Genomic DNA, 14,897 nt, shown 5'->3' with positions numbered 1-14,897 from the left:
GGCGCAAAATAAAGTGAATGCGCCATCGAGCTATCGACACTAGTCCATCTCTAAGGCAGTGGGACCATGGCTTAGCAGTTCAGCGCTCATTTAAAGTAAACTTTTTGCCGCGAATCGTTAACGTTTTTGAATATATTTTCATTTACAAGTGAAGGAATATGATGTGAGCTTTTGATTCAGTAGACACGCTCCCGCACCTTGAACATCAAGGGGTCCTTGGTGCGCAGGATGAGCTCGGCAATCAGCACCGGCGGCTCGGAGGAGTCGCCCACAAAGTCCACCTCGTAGTGCCGCAGCACATTGGCCACGATGGCCTTGATCTCCAGCATGGCGAACTTCTGGCCAATGCAGTTGCGTGGTCCGGCCGAGAACGGTATGTACGCGTACGGATTCAGCTTCTCGGCAGTGGTGACCACATCGAACCGTTCCGGCTTGAAGCTATTGGGCTCGCTGAAGAGCTCCTCCCGTCTGCCCAAGTAGAGCGGTGAAATGCCGATATTCGTGCCCGCCGGGATGAGTTTTCCATCTGTATTGGAGAATGGAAAGTTAAGAAGAAGTGTGATTCCCATCTCAGTACTCACTGATCTCGCAGTCCTCGAGAACCTTACGACCCAGCAGCGGCACAGACGGATACATTCGCAGGGTCTCCTTCACGCACAGGTCGACGTAGTGCAGCTTGTTTAGCAGCTCATAGCTCACCGGTGTGCTCTTGTCATTGCCCACCACGGACCGGATCTCCTCGAAGCACTTTTTCTGCGCCTCCGGATGGGTGGCTATGTTGTAGAAGAAGAACATCAGGGCCGAGGATGTGGTGTCGTGGCCTTCGAACATGAAGGTGTCCACTTCCTCGCGGATGTCCAAGTTGCTTAGGGGCCGTTCGTCGACGGTCGACTGCAGGAGGATGTCCAGGAAGGCCATCTTGCGCTTGGCGCCCACGTCGGCGTCCTCATTGCTGCTCTGCTGACCGCTTCCACCGCGGATGAGCTCCTCCCTGCGCTGCACAATGATCTTTTCCGTGAACTGGTGCAGCACGTTCAGGGCCTTCTTCTCCGCCCTCGCCAGTGGGGTCAGCATGTAGGTAAGGTCGAAGCGGTACAGGATGTTGAACATGCGCTTGTGCAACACCATCGATATGGTCTTCACCGCCTGCACGTACTCGGAATCTGCATTCGACTGCGCGTTGATGGAAACACCCATGGCAGTCTCTGAAAAATGGAAAAGAAGCCGGAATGCTATCAAAACTTTCATAAAAGACCACCCCTATATCCCGATAAAGAGCCCAATCTCCAAAGCACCACCATTTTATAAATGAAAACAAAATCGAAGGCCTAGTTTCCTACCGCAGATCGTGTCCATGGTACAGAGATTGATCCAGTCGTAGAGGCTAAAGCCGGAGTCGCCATGCTTCAAACGATCCTGCTCCATGTTCCGGAGCAGATCCCGCGACCCCTTCTCGAAGACCTCAACAAACTCGTCCAGGATCTTGAAGTGGAAGGCGGGCGTGATAATCTTGCGGCGCTTGTGCCACTTCCTACCGCGGCTGACCAGCAGACCCTCCTTTAGCCAGGGCTCCAGGGCTTTGTATTCGCCCGCCTTGTCGTTGAAGCGCAGCGTGCCCAGCACGACTTCCACGTCTTTGGGATTGGCCATGAGCACGTTCAGCTCGGGTCCCAGCCAGACCTTGAGCACCTGGTCCTTGGAGTACGTCTCCATGAAGTCGAAAATCTTCTTCACCATCTCGTGCGGCGGCTTGCCGATGAAGTGGTGGCCGTGGCCCACCAGAGGCAGCGCCGGAGGACCCGGCATATAGCTGATGAGATCTATCAGCCGCTTGAACTTCAGCTGGTAGAGCAGCAGGCCCACGAAGAGGGCGCTGGCCAGGATTGCGCCGATGACCAGGAACATATTTCTCTGATTCTCCTCAATCGCTATTCACCCTTTGATAGTGGAATAACTACTGATCTGGCCGGCAGCGGGCCGTAGACATGAGAACGGCCACGGACACGGCCAGAAGCACTGATTATCCCACCCATCGATGCACTGGGACAAATGGCCCCTACTATGACTTTCGAAATTGGAAAGCCATTTTTTCCACAGCGCGCCAGATAAACAAACTGCTTAGATGCCGTAGTGTAGGCGCATACTGCGACTCCACTCCACGCAAAGATTGCCGCAAAGACAGTTGGTTGAAATCCAAGAACACCAGTCCATTTGGTTCGAGTGTAGCTTGGTGTTAATCGCCCTGGGAATATCTAATCGCGCTGTCGAACGCAAGCTTACCACCGAAGTAGTGCGACAAACAATATCTTATCGCAATCGGTAGGCGCTTTTATGGCGGTGAATGGGATTCGGACCTTGGCCCAATGCTTCCAAGAGATCTCCCCCCCAGATTTCTGGATTCAAATAGGCCACTATTAAAAGCTATGAGTTATTGCGCTCCCCATGGTCGCGTATCATTCGCCGCCATTAAAGGAACAACGCACAAATTAAGAAATGTATAACTTCAAGTACTTCAGGAGAAACCTCGAAGTTGGGCCAATCAATCTCAGGGGAGATATCTGTACTCACCGCAAATGGCGTCCAGCGTGCAGAGGTGAATGGCCTCGCCCAGGTTGATCCGCTCCTGGCCCCTGTTCATCCTTAGCCTCAGCTCCTCGACAAGCCGCAGCGACTGCCTGTCAAAGATCTCCACGTAGGGCTCCAGGATGCGGAAGTGGAAGGCCGGGGTGATGATTTTGCGCCGGCGATGCCACTTGCGTCCGTTGCTCACCAGCAGTCCGTCGTTGAGCCAGCGGCCCAGGAAGGAGTACTCCTGCGACTTGGTCAGCAGCTGGCTGTTGCCCAGCACCCGTTCCACGTCGCGCGGATTGAAGAGCATCACGCTGTAGGACGGGCCCAGGAACAGGCCGAAGGTGTCGCCGTGCCGCTCCGCCAGCTCGCCGATCTTGAGGCAGGCCTCCGCCGGAGTGAGCCCCAGAAAGAGATGGGCGTTGCCGAGCAGGGGCAGTGGCAGTGGACCTGGAATCGTCCTCATGTTCCGCAGGAACCGCCGCATCTCCAGGGCGAGGATCACCAGGAGCAGGACCAGCGACAGTAGGGGCCACATTTCGCTTCTACCACATCTATGCAGACAACGCTATCAACTGTTGCGACTCCAAGCTAGCCGTGAAATAAGCGCCTGATAACACAAGCTGCTCCCAATCAGCAGCTCGGGGCAGTGATGGCATTTATCAACTGGGCGTTATCAACTGGTGGCATCGGAAGGCACTGGCACTGGTGGGTTCGAAAGTTCGCTCAATATTTTTAGCATAGTTCACAAAGATCTTCCAAGACTACATTATACTACGGAGGCAAGGGATCTTGCCGATGTCTCAGCTTGGACATTCTTCGTACTTCTAACGAGATCTCCACTGTTTGGACCATGCACCCGACTTGCACTCGGGAACCTTTGGTGATCACAGTCTGACCTTCTGATAGGCGATTGCCATTTTGGGGGGAGATAAGCGAAGCCATTCCTTCCGAACGGAAGAGAGCGGATTCCGGCGGAGATTCTTGGCCGGCGAAATTGATTTTGATTGAGTGGATGGATGTGTGCGAGTTCGAGTGTAAACAAACCGTCGGCCACGGCATTCCATTCGGTGTGATTCCAGCGCTGGTTGTTTACATCCTGACCGCTCAGCTCCACTCCTCTCCACCACTCCACCGCATCCAGGCATCCAGCTCCTGACGTCACAGTGGCCACATGGCGCATCTATTTCGGGTGAGGTGCGCTATTCTTAGCTATTCTTAGGCCATCCCACTCACATCCCAGCGATGGCAAACAAACAACGATGACGAAGTCGCGATCTTGAAATGCTGCGATTCGTATGCTTGCGGCAGAGGCCCTAACAAAAGCCACCCTGGCATATCCATTGATGAATAATGGGCATCTGCGAGGAGTGCACCATGCCAAAATGAACTATAAATAGGTAATAGGCTGTTTGTAGACTGTTTACGTTTGGAGCATACTTTTGGAATATATGGGAATCCATAAACGAGCTAATTAACTAGGTGAGCACCTAGTTTCCTAGTTTCCTAGTTTCCTAGCCATCCTCTCATCACTTCTCGCACTTCTGACCTCTGCGGCCATCAAAATGCAGATGCTGATGTAGCTGCGCATATGAATTTGCTCACACGATCAAAATTTGCACGACGAGCACACAAATTAGAAAATCCCATTTGCCAGCACCGCACAGTTGACTCATTCCGCAGCCACATCCGCACATCCACACATCCACATATCCACATATCCGCACATGAAGTCCGCATCGGAGTCCGGATCCCAATCGAAACCACATGCACACTCGCCCACGGCGTACTAGATAAATCCGTACGAATACAACATACACACAAGATCACAACAATGGCAACAACAGGCGTCCTTCGACCATGCCAAATTCCAAAATTCTTGCGTCGCCGCTCGTCGGTCGTCGTTCGTCGGTCGTTGATCGTCGACATCGACGTCATTTAATCTCGGAGTTCCTCCTGCCCTCCACCGGCCACCGGCGTCCCAAAAAGAAGGCGGAACGTAAATATTTACACATGTCTTACAAGTGCTGGCCATTTTTCGATGTCGGATATATGGGCATACAGCTTGTGGGTGTGCGGATGAGGATCTCGACGTGCGTTGGAATCTCATTGGCATTCCATTTTCGTTTTGTTTCCAATTTTCGGTTTCACTTGAACATTGCGCATTGCTGATCGGTCGACAGCTCAATGAGGCAGCCAAAGGGTCGCAATCGCAAATCCTTCAAAGGAATCCCACTTTGGATCGAATGCAAAGCTTGGATTGGCTATGGATAGTTGAAACCCTGCAGAAACGCCGATCTTGGCGAGCTTCAACGGATGGGAACGGACGTGGGGCGATGCGAACTCTGGAGCGCACTACATCATAACAATAAAAATAATGGCCATTTGGCAGAGGCGCACCATTTGCGTCAACGGCACTTGCCTTCTTGGCATCTAGTACTCGCACAGAAAATGCCATATACCATATATACCATATATACCATACACCATATACCATATATCCATGCTGCGCAGCTATATAATACGAGCTAAATAATATTATACTACAAAATAGCCAAATAACCAGGAACGGAAACTAAGAGATACGTTTATCGCACAACATGTATCTCCACTTGCAACAGCAACAGCAACGCCAAATGTGATAAACTAAACACCTAAACTTTCATAGTGCCCATGGGACCCTTTGGACTGCTAGGATGGTGACCTCTGCTGTTTATGGGTGATGGGTGCTGGGTGGCCAGAACGCGGGCCAAGTGCCCGTTTATATATAGATCTAAGGGTGAGCCATCGCATCGCGCAGCTGCTGCGCCACAATGCAATAATAATAATACAGCATAATAGCAATGATGAAGCATATGATTGGGCAGACGCAGCGTATGCGCAATTTTCACTTGCCCAGCATCGCGTATACGCCACCGATCTGAAATTTTCGAAAAATTTTCGCAAGCAGCGGCAATAGCTGGCCAAATATGTCCAAATAAGGCCATATCCGACATTCTATATAAGATATATAGCATTACTTAACCCGGACGACAATTAAATATTAGCAAATCCCTCGTTTTCTGCTCGAGAATGGTCGCAAGTGACATCGCAGCGCCAAACTGTCGGATGAGTCACTCGCATCCCGAATATCCGAGTATCCGAATATCTTAATATCCGAATATAGTGGCGGCTCACTTTGACGTGTCCACTTGGCTATTCTCGCAAATAACCAAAATACAACTAATTGTTTGAATTACACATTATTGCGCCCCACATTATTGCCCACCAGTTCCCAGCTGATTCAAAGTGCCTCCTTTCTTCGCGGCTTTCTAAGCACATGGTAACAAGGATGACGCTGGTTACCAGCGAATCACAGAACCAGTTGAGCGGGCGGAGTAGAGTTGGAGGTCAGCACAGATCCGTAACTCAGGCGAGGCCAACTACAGACTGAGAAATGCAATTGACTCTTCGTTACTGAGGCCCAAATGCAGCTGTCAGCACGCTGGCAGATCTTTCAAATAATTTATGCTAACCGTTTGGCGATCGTTTGGTCATTTGGTCACTTGGTCGTTTGGTCTCTTCTGGTTTCCTCGGCTGCAACAGGAAATGGCTCAGGCGAACGCATTTTCATTCATGAGTAGATGTTATTTATGTGCTGGCCGCTGCCAAACCAGGCACCCCGATCTCGGCATACTCGCTGTGGTCAGTGCCTGGTCTCTATGGTCAAGGAAGGTCTACCCCGCCTGCCCGCCTGCCCCCCTCCCAGCCACACACCCCACACACCACACACGTGCATTGCAGTGCATAATATACATATAATTGCCAGCGAAATAGCGTCGCCATGCACTTGTGGCTGTCAGCCAAACATGCAACAATAACAAGCGGCGGGCACACGGCCACGGAAAGTGATGGACACCCGGGACACCCATTGCACCACTGCACCACTGAACCCACCTCATCCCCAGCTGAATGCTTGGCAACTTGCTTCAACAACCACATATGCATCCTGACCCACTGGTCGAGCATACCCCGTCGTGAGCACGAGAATACCCAGCATTGAATGCGAACAATGCAGTCGAATTTGTTTAATTAGCGGAATAGACCCGTATATTGAAGATTGGCGGGCCGGGTGGACCAAGTCCAAAGCCAATCCAAATCCCAATCCCAATCCCAATCCCAATCCCAGTCCCAGTCCCACTGACAAGCAAAGGCAGCTGGGCACGCGCATTGCGACGCCACTCTGGCATTCTGAGACTCTGGCCAAGAGATTCTGGGACTCTGACATTCTGGGTTCCTAAGATTCTGACATTCTGCGCTTCTGGGTCCAGCAATCTCGGGCTACTACCTGGTTAGCCCATCTGCACTGCGACACTTGAATGGCGTCCAAAATGCCGCCCGACGATCAGCGCGTTACATGAGCCCGCGATCGAAAGGGGAGCCAACCCATCAACCCATCAACCCATCAGCCATCAGCATATCGTTAGATGACCAGTCTATTTTGGGTTCGCACAGTGCGGCTTGCTGGGGCCAAGGGGCGGGCGGGGGAGCGGGTGAGCGGGCCACTGCAACCGCTTCCGGTTTTCCCAAGAGCATTACGAACGGCACGAGCGTGCGATGCATCGCCGGTTTGATTTTCACTTCTTACTGCTCACTTCACACTTCTTAGCGGTTCCCACACGCCGCACACTGTGCGAAAATGTGTGTGGCCATAAAGCTCCTCTTTTTCTTTCAGTAAGATCCATGTGCGTGTCCATGGCAATTTAATTCTTGGTCAGGTGCATAGGTATCAGTTACAGTGGCTCGATCTATTCACTAGCTTTTCCCGCAGTGTAGCGCGCTTAGTGCGCTCTTCTTTGGCAGCAAATAGTTTGGGAATGGGCATCTGTGCTGCGGTCAAGTGCGGACCCTCTGGCCAGCGGAGCGCGCAGCCTGCTGTTGATTGGCGAGTGACCCCCGTTCCGGACTTGGTATCCCAAGTATCCAAGTATCTCCGGGCTTTCGGCTTGGGGAGTTCGCCGACTGGGCGCCTGGGAAACGAACGACGCCAAGAACGGTCTAAATTTAAAGGAAGGCGCGAGAGCGAGAGCGCTTTCCCAGAGAGCGGAAAACACAAAGCAGAAAGGCTGAATGGCTGAAAGTGGGAAAATCGGGAAAACGGAAAATCAGAAATTCAGAAAAGTGTGTGTGTCTGTGAGTGTACGTGTGTGTGTGTGCCATCGGCGCTATAAAAAGAAACCGCGATCGCGTTCGGCGCTCACTTTTGGTCGCAGCAAGCAAACGGCGTGTACCCGCAAGAGAAATATAAGCTAATAAGATAGAGATATATACCGATCCGATCCCAAGTCAAGTCGCAAGTTGCCCGCAGGCAATCAAACACACAGTATCGCCCGGTCGAGAGACTTTTTCTTGTTTTTTTTTCGTTGTAAAATCAAAAAAAGAAACGTTCTCGAAACGTGTGCATTTTGCATTGTGAGTGGATCGAGTCGAGAATCGGAGATTTTGGAAGCCCGCCTCTTCGAGGAATTCCAGCCAGCCAACAAAGAATCAGAATCAAGAGGAGCTACATCCGAAAAGCCCAAGAAAAAAGTGAGTGTTAAATAACAAAACCAAACTTCCGCTCAGTGTATGCAGCAGTGATCCTGAAACCTCTGGATATCTGACAACCATATTGGGTGCAGTCTACACAAATCAAATAGAAATCGATTCCGCACTTTAGTAGCTGACTTCTTGTTCTGTGAGCTATAGAATATAGATGTACCCTGGAATATTAACCATATGGGAGCACTTTAGATCTTCACTTGTATGCATTTAAGGCCCAATTGGAAGTAATCTTGTCAAGCGTCTTTACAGGGTATTTAGATCTAAAGTGGGCCGTGGTTTCTGTTTCTTGAGTGGCTGATCTCTGAGCCGAAACACTTGCATATATGTATGTAACTATATGTATGTACATATGTATTCATATGTACGATGTGCGTAGCAGATAGTTGGTAACTCAAACTCGCTGGAAATCAGAGGTTAATGCACAGCAATTTCCAGTTAATTCCGAGTGGGAAAAACGGCAAATGGGCACGAATCCGAATTCCGGTTCATCTTTTGGGGTCGCACTCGTATTCGGTATACGTTATTCGTATTCGTATTCGTATTCGTTTGCTGTGCGACTTTGGTGCAAGTGGGTTGGGTGCGAGGGGCGCTCAAGAGTTCACGCCTAACGGCCTTTGGCGCTCTGTTTTGACTTGCTTCTGCTTCTGTTTTTGTTTTTATTTTCCCCCCTTCTTTCCTTGCTCGTTCTGCTTTCTGTTTTCTGTTTTTCTGCTTCTCTGTTTTCACTTCCCACCGCCCATCATCGCCATCGCCCGCTCTCTCTGCCCGCCACTCCGCCTGGGAGGGAGTCACTCCACTCCACTCCGCTGACACCCGGAGCCACACACCTCTAACAGCTCCATTGAGGTCTGGGTTTGGGTTTGGGCTTAAGTCTGGGTCTGGGTCTGGGTCACAATGGGTATCAATGGGCATGGTGCTGTGGAGCTGTTTGGCAATTCGCCACAGTAGATACCAAGACATCCGCAATGGGCGCACACATTTCGTTTCCATTGTTATGAATGTTGTTTGTTGCTAAATTTAATTGGTTTTCATTCCCATCGCCGGGGCCGTTGTGTCCAACTCTTTTCTCTTTCCCTTTGCAGGCCGAAGTGTTGTGAACTGCGGATCCAAATCCACATCCAAATAGTGAAGAGCGACTAGCGATCCGCCAATCTGCAAGATCCCAGCCAGAGCCCGGAGCCCAATCCATCCAAGCCGAGTGCAGCCATGACGGACGTATCGCATGAACTGGGCGCCCTGCGCTTCGTGGTGGTGAGTTGCTATTTCACATGGTTCATATTTCTAGCCCCATCCCACTAACTACCACGTTCCCAAAGATCCATCAATTTTGTGTTTAGTGTAACTGTCGAGTACCTGCTGTTTACTCCTTCTCCTGCGCGGAGCATTAAATACGAATGTAGGCAGCTGAAAAAACTACCAAATAGCGAATACTTCGAAACACTAGAGCCCGAAAATAAAAAGGGATTTGGATTAAGATTTGAGAAATGTTTGGAATGCCGCACTGGTGGGCACTATAAAAAGATCGCGCCGATTCTCCGCTCGCACATCTCGTGCGACAAATGGCCGAAAATCATTTATGCGCAGAACCCACAGAAATGCGTGAGGAGCCAGAACAAAGCCGCAAAAAAAAAATAAAAAAAAATAGAGTGTAGAATGCGAGCAACTGGGGAACAGAAGATGCCAATAAATGGCAGGCAAGGGAAGCGGGGGGAAATGCCTGGACAGCCATGGCGATCGGGTATATTGTGATGATATAAGGAATGCTTGGCAAACAAAAACAATAGCCAGGCAGAGGAAGAGGAAGAGGCGGAGGTGGACGGGAAAGACTCTTCTTTTTATCGAAATTAGTTACTGTATTTGTTTTAATTTGTCGCCACATGAGTTGCCAAAACACACACAACACACCCCCACTTTGCGCCAGCGAAATCCGAAAATCAGAAAATCAGAAAATCAGAGGAACCGAGCACCGAAGGCTTTCGCACCGCAAAAAGATCAAAACACGGAAAAATTCTTGGCAATGACCATCGAAATAGCAATGCTGAATATGCACAGATACCTCATCTCCGCCCCCGTCCGTCCGTTCGTCCGCCTGTCTGTCCATCCGTATAGATGTAGGGGCTATATGCCACATCTATATAGATGGCTGTATGGCTGTATGGCCACAGCTGTGGAAATAGAATGCGCAGACTTACCGAGAGTGACAACGGCGCCGACAAATAGATCCGTGCGACCGAGCAGCACGTAACCACCAATTCGGACGGACCCGGCCAGCTGCAGCTGAAAATCACGGCAATATCGGTTTCAGGTCTATGCGCACCTAGTAATGATATCCTTGACTAGTAACGATCCTTGGGTTTGCACACACCATCTGTATGTGCCGTCATTGTTATGGGTGCAGTTGCTCCATTCGAAGTATCAAATCGATTTGTGGCTTTAACTGGGCAGAAATCTTGACTTGAAGTCTCCCACAATTGTTGAATAATTTCGCATGTGAGCATGGATTTCTCGGTCGTTGGCCTTTCGCAGTGCACTTGCAATTGAGTTTGGTGGATCTCCGAACCTTGGGTGCCACATAGACTCCATTTTTTATCGCCCCCAACTGGAGAAGCGACTTCCCAGCTCTTTCAAAGCTGATTTCCACGGACGGGTTTTCTAGCGTTTTCCCAGACTTTCTCCGCTGCGTGAAAAACCAACTCAAACTCAAACAGCCGAACAGCTGAATAGTCGAGAAGCCAAGTTGCCAAGTTCTGGCCGCTTTTCATTCATCGTTGGACTTATTTTTAAACGATTGGCCCCGTGTGATATGAATGAATTTCGCCTGATTGACGAATTTTTGGATATTGATCAAAGAGACAAATTCGGAACGTCATTGCCGCCGTTGCCAAAACAGCGGGTTATATAAACGCCAGCCGAGAGTCAATAAGATCACCCAACACCACCCGCCGCATCCATTCCAAGTGTCCATGGGCAACTCGATCGAGGGGCTCCACTCCTCTTGCGGCCCATAAATAATAAGCACATAGAATAAACAACAGCTAGTGCTGCGAATTGGCCGCGAAGGTCATTCCTGTTTTCTTTTGACTTCTGTGAATACTGTGGGAAGTACGTACGTATGTATGTACGTATGTATATACTTGGCTAAATGTGTGTGTTTTTAGTTGCTCGTCAAAGAGTGCCACGCCCCTCCCCGCCACGCCCCCACAGGGGCTTTTATTTATGACCACGACATTTGCGCATTCCTTCGGTGCCGCTGGCGTGGCTCATGGCGCGGGAATTTTGCACTTATTAGATGAAAAATTACAGAAAATGTAAGACCGCTGTTATTTAATTGCGCCAATTAATTTTGCCGCGCGAACTTGTAGAAGCAAGTTGTACAATTTGAAAGCCATTAATTGCCCGCCCAGTGGGTGGGTTGGCAACGCGAGTTCCACTGCTTACAGTTGAGTGTATTGATTGAAATGTGCCTGGGGAAGACTAATCCTATGCATTTAAAATCAATTTGGCACCATTGAATGAAGCTTGTGGAAGTGTAGTTTCGCACAGCTGATTCGATTTAGTTGTAGTGATTTATTTGTTATTTTTATTGATAACACCTGCTGATGTTAGTTTTTGAATTACCCGCCCTGACAATGAGTTGGCAACGCGACCAACTGACAGGAGGGGCAGTAAGGGGACGCCGCAACCTGGGTGGCAACGCTGCAATTTAAAAGTAGTTTGGCTTCCTTTCTTGAAAAACCAGTTTAAGCTCACTTTTAAGCCGTTTGTGTTCTTCAATACTTGCAGGACTCGCCGCTGTCCTCCAAGGTGGCCATGTTCAACAACCAGGCCACGCAGCACAAGCAGTCGCAGCTGCTGAATCCATTTTCCCAGGACGGACGCGCCGCCTCGCCAAAACCCACTTTCTCGAAGGATCAGTATGGAAAACCACTGGCCGGCAGCCTCACAGAGATGCGTGGCCAGAAGGCCAACATCCACGTGATGAAGGAGATGCTGGAGCTGTGCCAGATCATCAATTCGGAGGGCTACGACGTCAAGGACGAGCCCACTATGCGCGTGATCCCTTTCGGCGAACTCTTCAATGTGAGTTTCCTATGTTTCGCATGTACATATCTCTAAATTGGTTCCTTCTCCTCTGCAGATCTACAACTACATATCCGACAAGGTGGTGGGCATCCTGCTGCGAGCCCGCAAACACAAGTTGGTAGACTTCGAGGGCGAGATGTTGTACCAGCGGCGGGACGATGATGTGCCCGTCTTTCTGTTGAAGCCCATCAAGGAAATACGCAGCGAGATGGAGGCCAAGATTGAAGACATCAAGAGGGCGGCCAGTCCGGCGCCTCCGCAGTCCACCTCGGTGCTGATGGATCGCAGTGCTCACGAGCAGAAACTTAAGTCGAGAACTCCCTCGCCGGCCGTGAGTAAGTCCGCCAAGTCCAAGTCAGCGTCGCCGGCACCCAAGTGCCCGGCACCTGTTCCCACTCAAGCTGCAGAAGTCACGCCTGTGGCAGCGCCCACAACTACTGCCGCACCTGCTCCTGTGGCACAGCCCACTCCGGCAGCAGTTCCTGCTCCGACTACAGAGCCCACACCGGCAACAGCTCCTGCACCTGTGGAAGCTCCTGCTTCCAGTACCGTGGAGAGCGAGCCAGCTAAGCCAGAGGTGCCCGAACCAGCGCCCGTGGCTGTGATAGTCACAGAAGCACCATCCACAGAAGAAACCGCACCAACCATCAGCGATCAGCAGGCGGAGGAGGCAGCCGCTGCAGTTGCACCGGCAGCACCGGCAGTACCTGCTGATGACTTGCCCACAATTGTGATCGAAGCCACCGCCGAGTTTGTGCGCACCGTCAGCGTGGAGCAGTTGGCGCCCAGTCCCGCAACAGACAGCGAGTCCACGCCAGACCAATTCCAATCCCAACCAGAGTCGACGCCCGCTTAAGGCGGGAAAGGGGATTTGATAGCTGGAAAGGAGTAAACATCCATTTGAATCGTTTAAAAGGAACTCTCGCAACTACTAAAGCGGCAGCTTTAAATTGCAGTAGTTTAGTTTACGGCGTACTTAGTTTAATTTACAATTAGAGCAACACAACACTGAAGACAGAAACGAGAGTAACTTTTTATTTATTATGATTACTTGTATATTATTAACGGACGACCAAAGGAGCCAGTTTCCTCAATTTGTTAACCATTACTCTATGGAAATGAACCAAGGTTTTTCGCTCACAAAGTTGGGAACGTGCAAAGCAATATAATACTAATAAAATAAATACACGTACATAAACACAATATAAGCAAGTGCTGTTTTTCTAGTTTCAAAACATTTGGAGCGTTTGGTTTCATTTCTAAATAATTAACGCATTTTTAAAATGATTATGGAATCGTTTCACTATACATTTATTTTTGAAATCACAGTTCGATTGGAAATTTAATTACGAACTCAACGAGGTATGAAATTCCATATTTGGGCCAATATTTCGAATGTTGTGATGAAAATACTGATAAAATATTCGCAAAAAAACAGAAAATCGATTTTTAGCAAAAATTCAATATTTACGATTGGTAATTTCGGTATAACTTGGTTACAAATGGTCAGAAAGTTAAAAGAATTACATATTTTTACTCCTTATTACCAATACTAACCACCCAAATCACTTTTTGACCGACTCTGTTAAAATAATTTTTGGGCAAATTTTCGCATTTTTTGTAACATTATCAAAATTTGCAAAAAATGTGAAAAAAAATTTATTTTTTTCTGAAAACACAGTTTGATTGGAAATTTAATTGCGAACTCAACGAGGTATGACATTCCATATTTGGATCTATATTTTGAATGTTCTGATCAAAATACTGATATTTATAATCGCAAAAACTCAGATAATCTTACATCTTACAAATTTGAAGCACATTTGACCGTTACAAAGCATATCAACTTTATGACACAATAGCTATCGATAACATATCGATTACAGGGCCAGATGCCGCAAAGCTTTGGCAGCAAAGCATGGTGAAGAAGAAGAGGCGCTGATATCGATTAACGATAGCGCAGAGCAGTTTCAACCAGCTGATATCGATTGGACGACAGGGCTGGACCTCACAAATAAATATAAAACCAAAATATTTAGGCAAATTCAGTTTGAAGTATAATACAATACGAAGATGTCTGCCCTGCGCCGTGACGTGTCGCCTTTAATCCAGCGCATTCGGGCCTTCCTCCTGGGTGTGAGTATCCACAATTTGGACAGCGACCGCCGAGAACTCTGTTCTCCGTTATATAAGACGGAAAATGGGAATCTTTGATCAATCTGGACGTCAATTACAGCGGGAGCACAACTTGGCCCTGCGTTTTGAGGACGGACTCGCCGATCGCACCCAGCCACAGCCGGAAATCCCGGATGGACCCTCGCATATACTCTCGGCCAACTACTACTGCCAGCGGGATGCACGTCGCGAGGTGCTGCCACCCATCGACCTGGTGGAGCAGCAAAAGCAGCTGGCGGCGGATGCTGGGGAAGCGGCGAAGGCCACGTCTTCCAAGCTGCCCACTCCGGGCAAGGTCTATGCCTGGGATTAATGGGCCGCTTCCACGCAGGAATCGCCTTTTTTGAGTTGTAGTACGAGCCGGTTAAAGCTAATATAAAATCAAATTGAAACTGGAATGCGTGCATTCGTATATTCAGTGATGGAGGGCCAAGTGAGAGCCCCTTACCAGACCCTCGCCACCATATCTCAAGCCCCACTCGCCGTAA

General features: G+C 49.4%; 3 protein-coding genes across 5 annotated transcripts; 2 read left to right on the top strand and 1 right to left on the bottom strand.

The window, feature by feature from the left end:
- Positions 1-112: 112 nt before the first annotated feature.
- On the bottom strand, positions 113-3,123 carry LOC120455656 (cytochrome P450 4d1). Of its 2 annotated transcripts, none has more exons than XM_039642048.2 (3): positions 2,569-3,123; positions 582-1,205; positions 113-526 (listed from the first exon to the last, which is right to left on the bottom strand). In XM_039642048.2, the coding sequence occupies exons 1-3, from the start codon at positions 3,104-3,106 to the stop codon at positions 177-179; spliced, it is 1,512 nt and encodes a 503-aa protein (XP_039497982.1). In that variant the 5' UTR covers positions 3,107-3,123; the 3' UTR covers positions 113-176. The 2 variants fall into 2 exon arrangements, with proteins under 2 accessions (XP_039497982.1, XP_039497981.1); XM_039642047.1 differs by lacking the exon at positions 2,569-3,123 and adding an exon at positions 1,341-1,961.
- Positions 3,124-7,868: 4,745 nt separating this feature from the next.
- Positions 7,869-13,442, top strand: LOC120455662 (skin secretory protein xP2). Of its 2 annotated transcripts, XM_039642055.1 has the most exons (4): positions 7,999-8,136; positions 9,234-9,402; positions 11,935-12,231; positions 12,290-13,442. In XM_039642055.1, the coding sequence occupies exons 2-4, from the start codon at positions 9,358-9,360 to the stop codon at positions 13,088-13,090; spliced, it is 1,143 nt and encodes a 380-aa protein (XP_039497989.1). In that variant the 5' UTR covers positions 7,999-8,136; positions 9,234-9,357; the 3' UTR covers positions 13,091-13,442. The 2 variants fall into 2 exon arrangements, with proteins under 2 accessions (XP_039497990.1, XP_039497989.1); XM_039642056.2 differs by lacking the exon at positions 9,234-9,402 and having other exon boundaries at positions 7,869-8,136.
- Positions 13,443-14,196: 754 nt separating this feature from the next.
- LOC120455665 (NADH dehydrogenase [ubiquinone] 1 alpha subcomplex subunit 7) lies at positions 14,197-14,801 on the top strand. The gene is made up of 2 exons (XM_039642060.2): positions 14,197-14,370; positions 14,471-14,801. Exons 1-2 carry the CDS (start codon positions 14,308-14,310, stop codon positions 14,720-14,722), a joined length of 315 nt encoding a protein of 104 aa, XP_039497994.1. The 5' UTR covers positions 14,197-14,307; the 3' UTR covers positions 14,723-14,801.
- The last annotated feature ends 96 nt before the right edge of the window (positions 14,802-14,897 follow it).

The sequence above is a fragment of the Drosophila santomea genome, chromosome X (genome assembly GCF_016746245.2).
Source record: "Drosophila santomea strain STO CAGO 1482 chromosome X, Prin_Dsan_1.1, whole genome shotgun sequence".
Taxonomy (NCBI): domain Eukaryota; kingdom Metazoa; phylum Arthropoda; class Insecta; order Diptera; family Drosophilidae; genus Drosophila; species Drosophila santomea.
Note: the sequence above shows the minus strand (reverse complement) of the source record. Positions and strands in the feature narration are given on the sequence as shown.

Bases quoted from the DNA above. Each gene is read 5' to 3' on its own strand.
- LOC120455656 (XM_039642047.1), bottom strand. From the start codon at position 1,905: ATGTTCCTGGTCATCGGCGCAATCCTGGCCAGCGCCCTCTTCGTGGGC. The intron at 1,206-1,340 runs GTAGGAAACTAG...TCCATTTTTCAG, and splicing joins TACCATGGACACGATCTGCG to AGACTGCCATGGGTGTTTCC. The intron at 527-581 runs GTGAGTACTGAG...TCTCCAATACAG, and splicing joins TCTCGAGGACTGCGAGATCA to ATGGAAAACTCATCCCGGCG.
- LOC120455662 (XM_039642055.1), top strand. From the start codon at position 9,358: ATGACGGACGTATCGCATGAACTGGGCGCCCTGCGCTTCGTGGTG. The intron at 9,403-11,934 runs GTGAGTTGCTAT...CAATACTTGCAG, and splicing joins GCGCCCTGCGCTTCGTGGTG to GACTCGCCGCTGTCCTCCAA. The intron at 12,232-12,289 runs GTGAGTTTCCTA...TCTCCTCTGCAG, and splicing joins CTTTCGGCGAACTCTTCAAT to ATCTACAACTACATATCCGA.
- LOC120455665 (XM_039642060.2), top strand. From the start codon at position 14,308: ATGTCTGCCCTGCGCCGTGACGTGTCGCCTTTAATCCAGCGCATTCGG. The intron at 14,371-14,470 runs GTGAGTATCCAC...CGTCAATTACAG, and splicing joins TTCGGGCCTTCCTCCTGGGT to CGGGAGCACAACTTGGCCCT.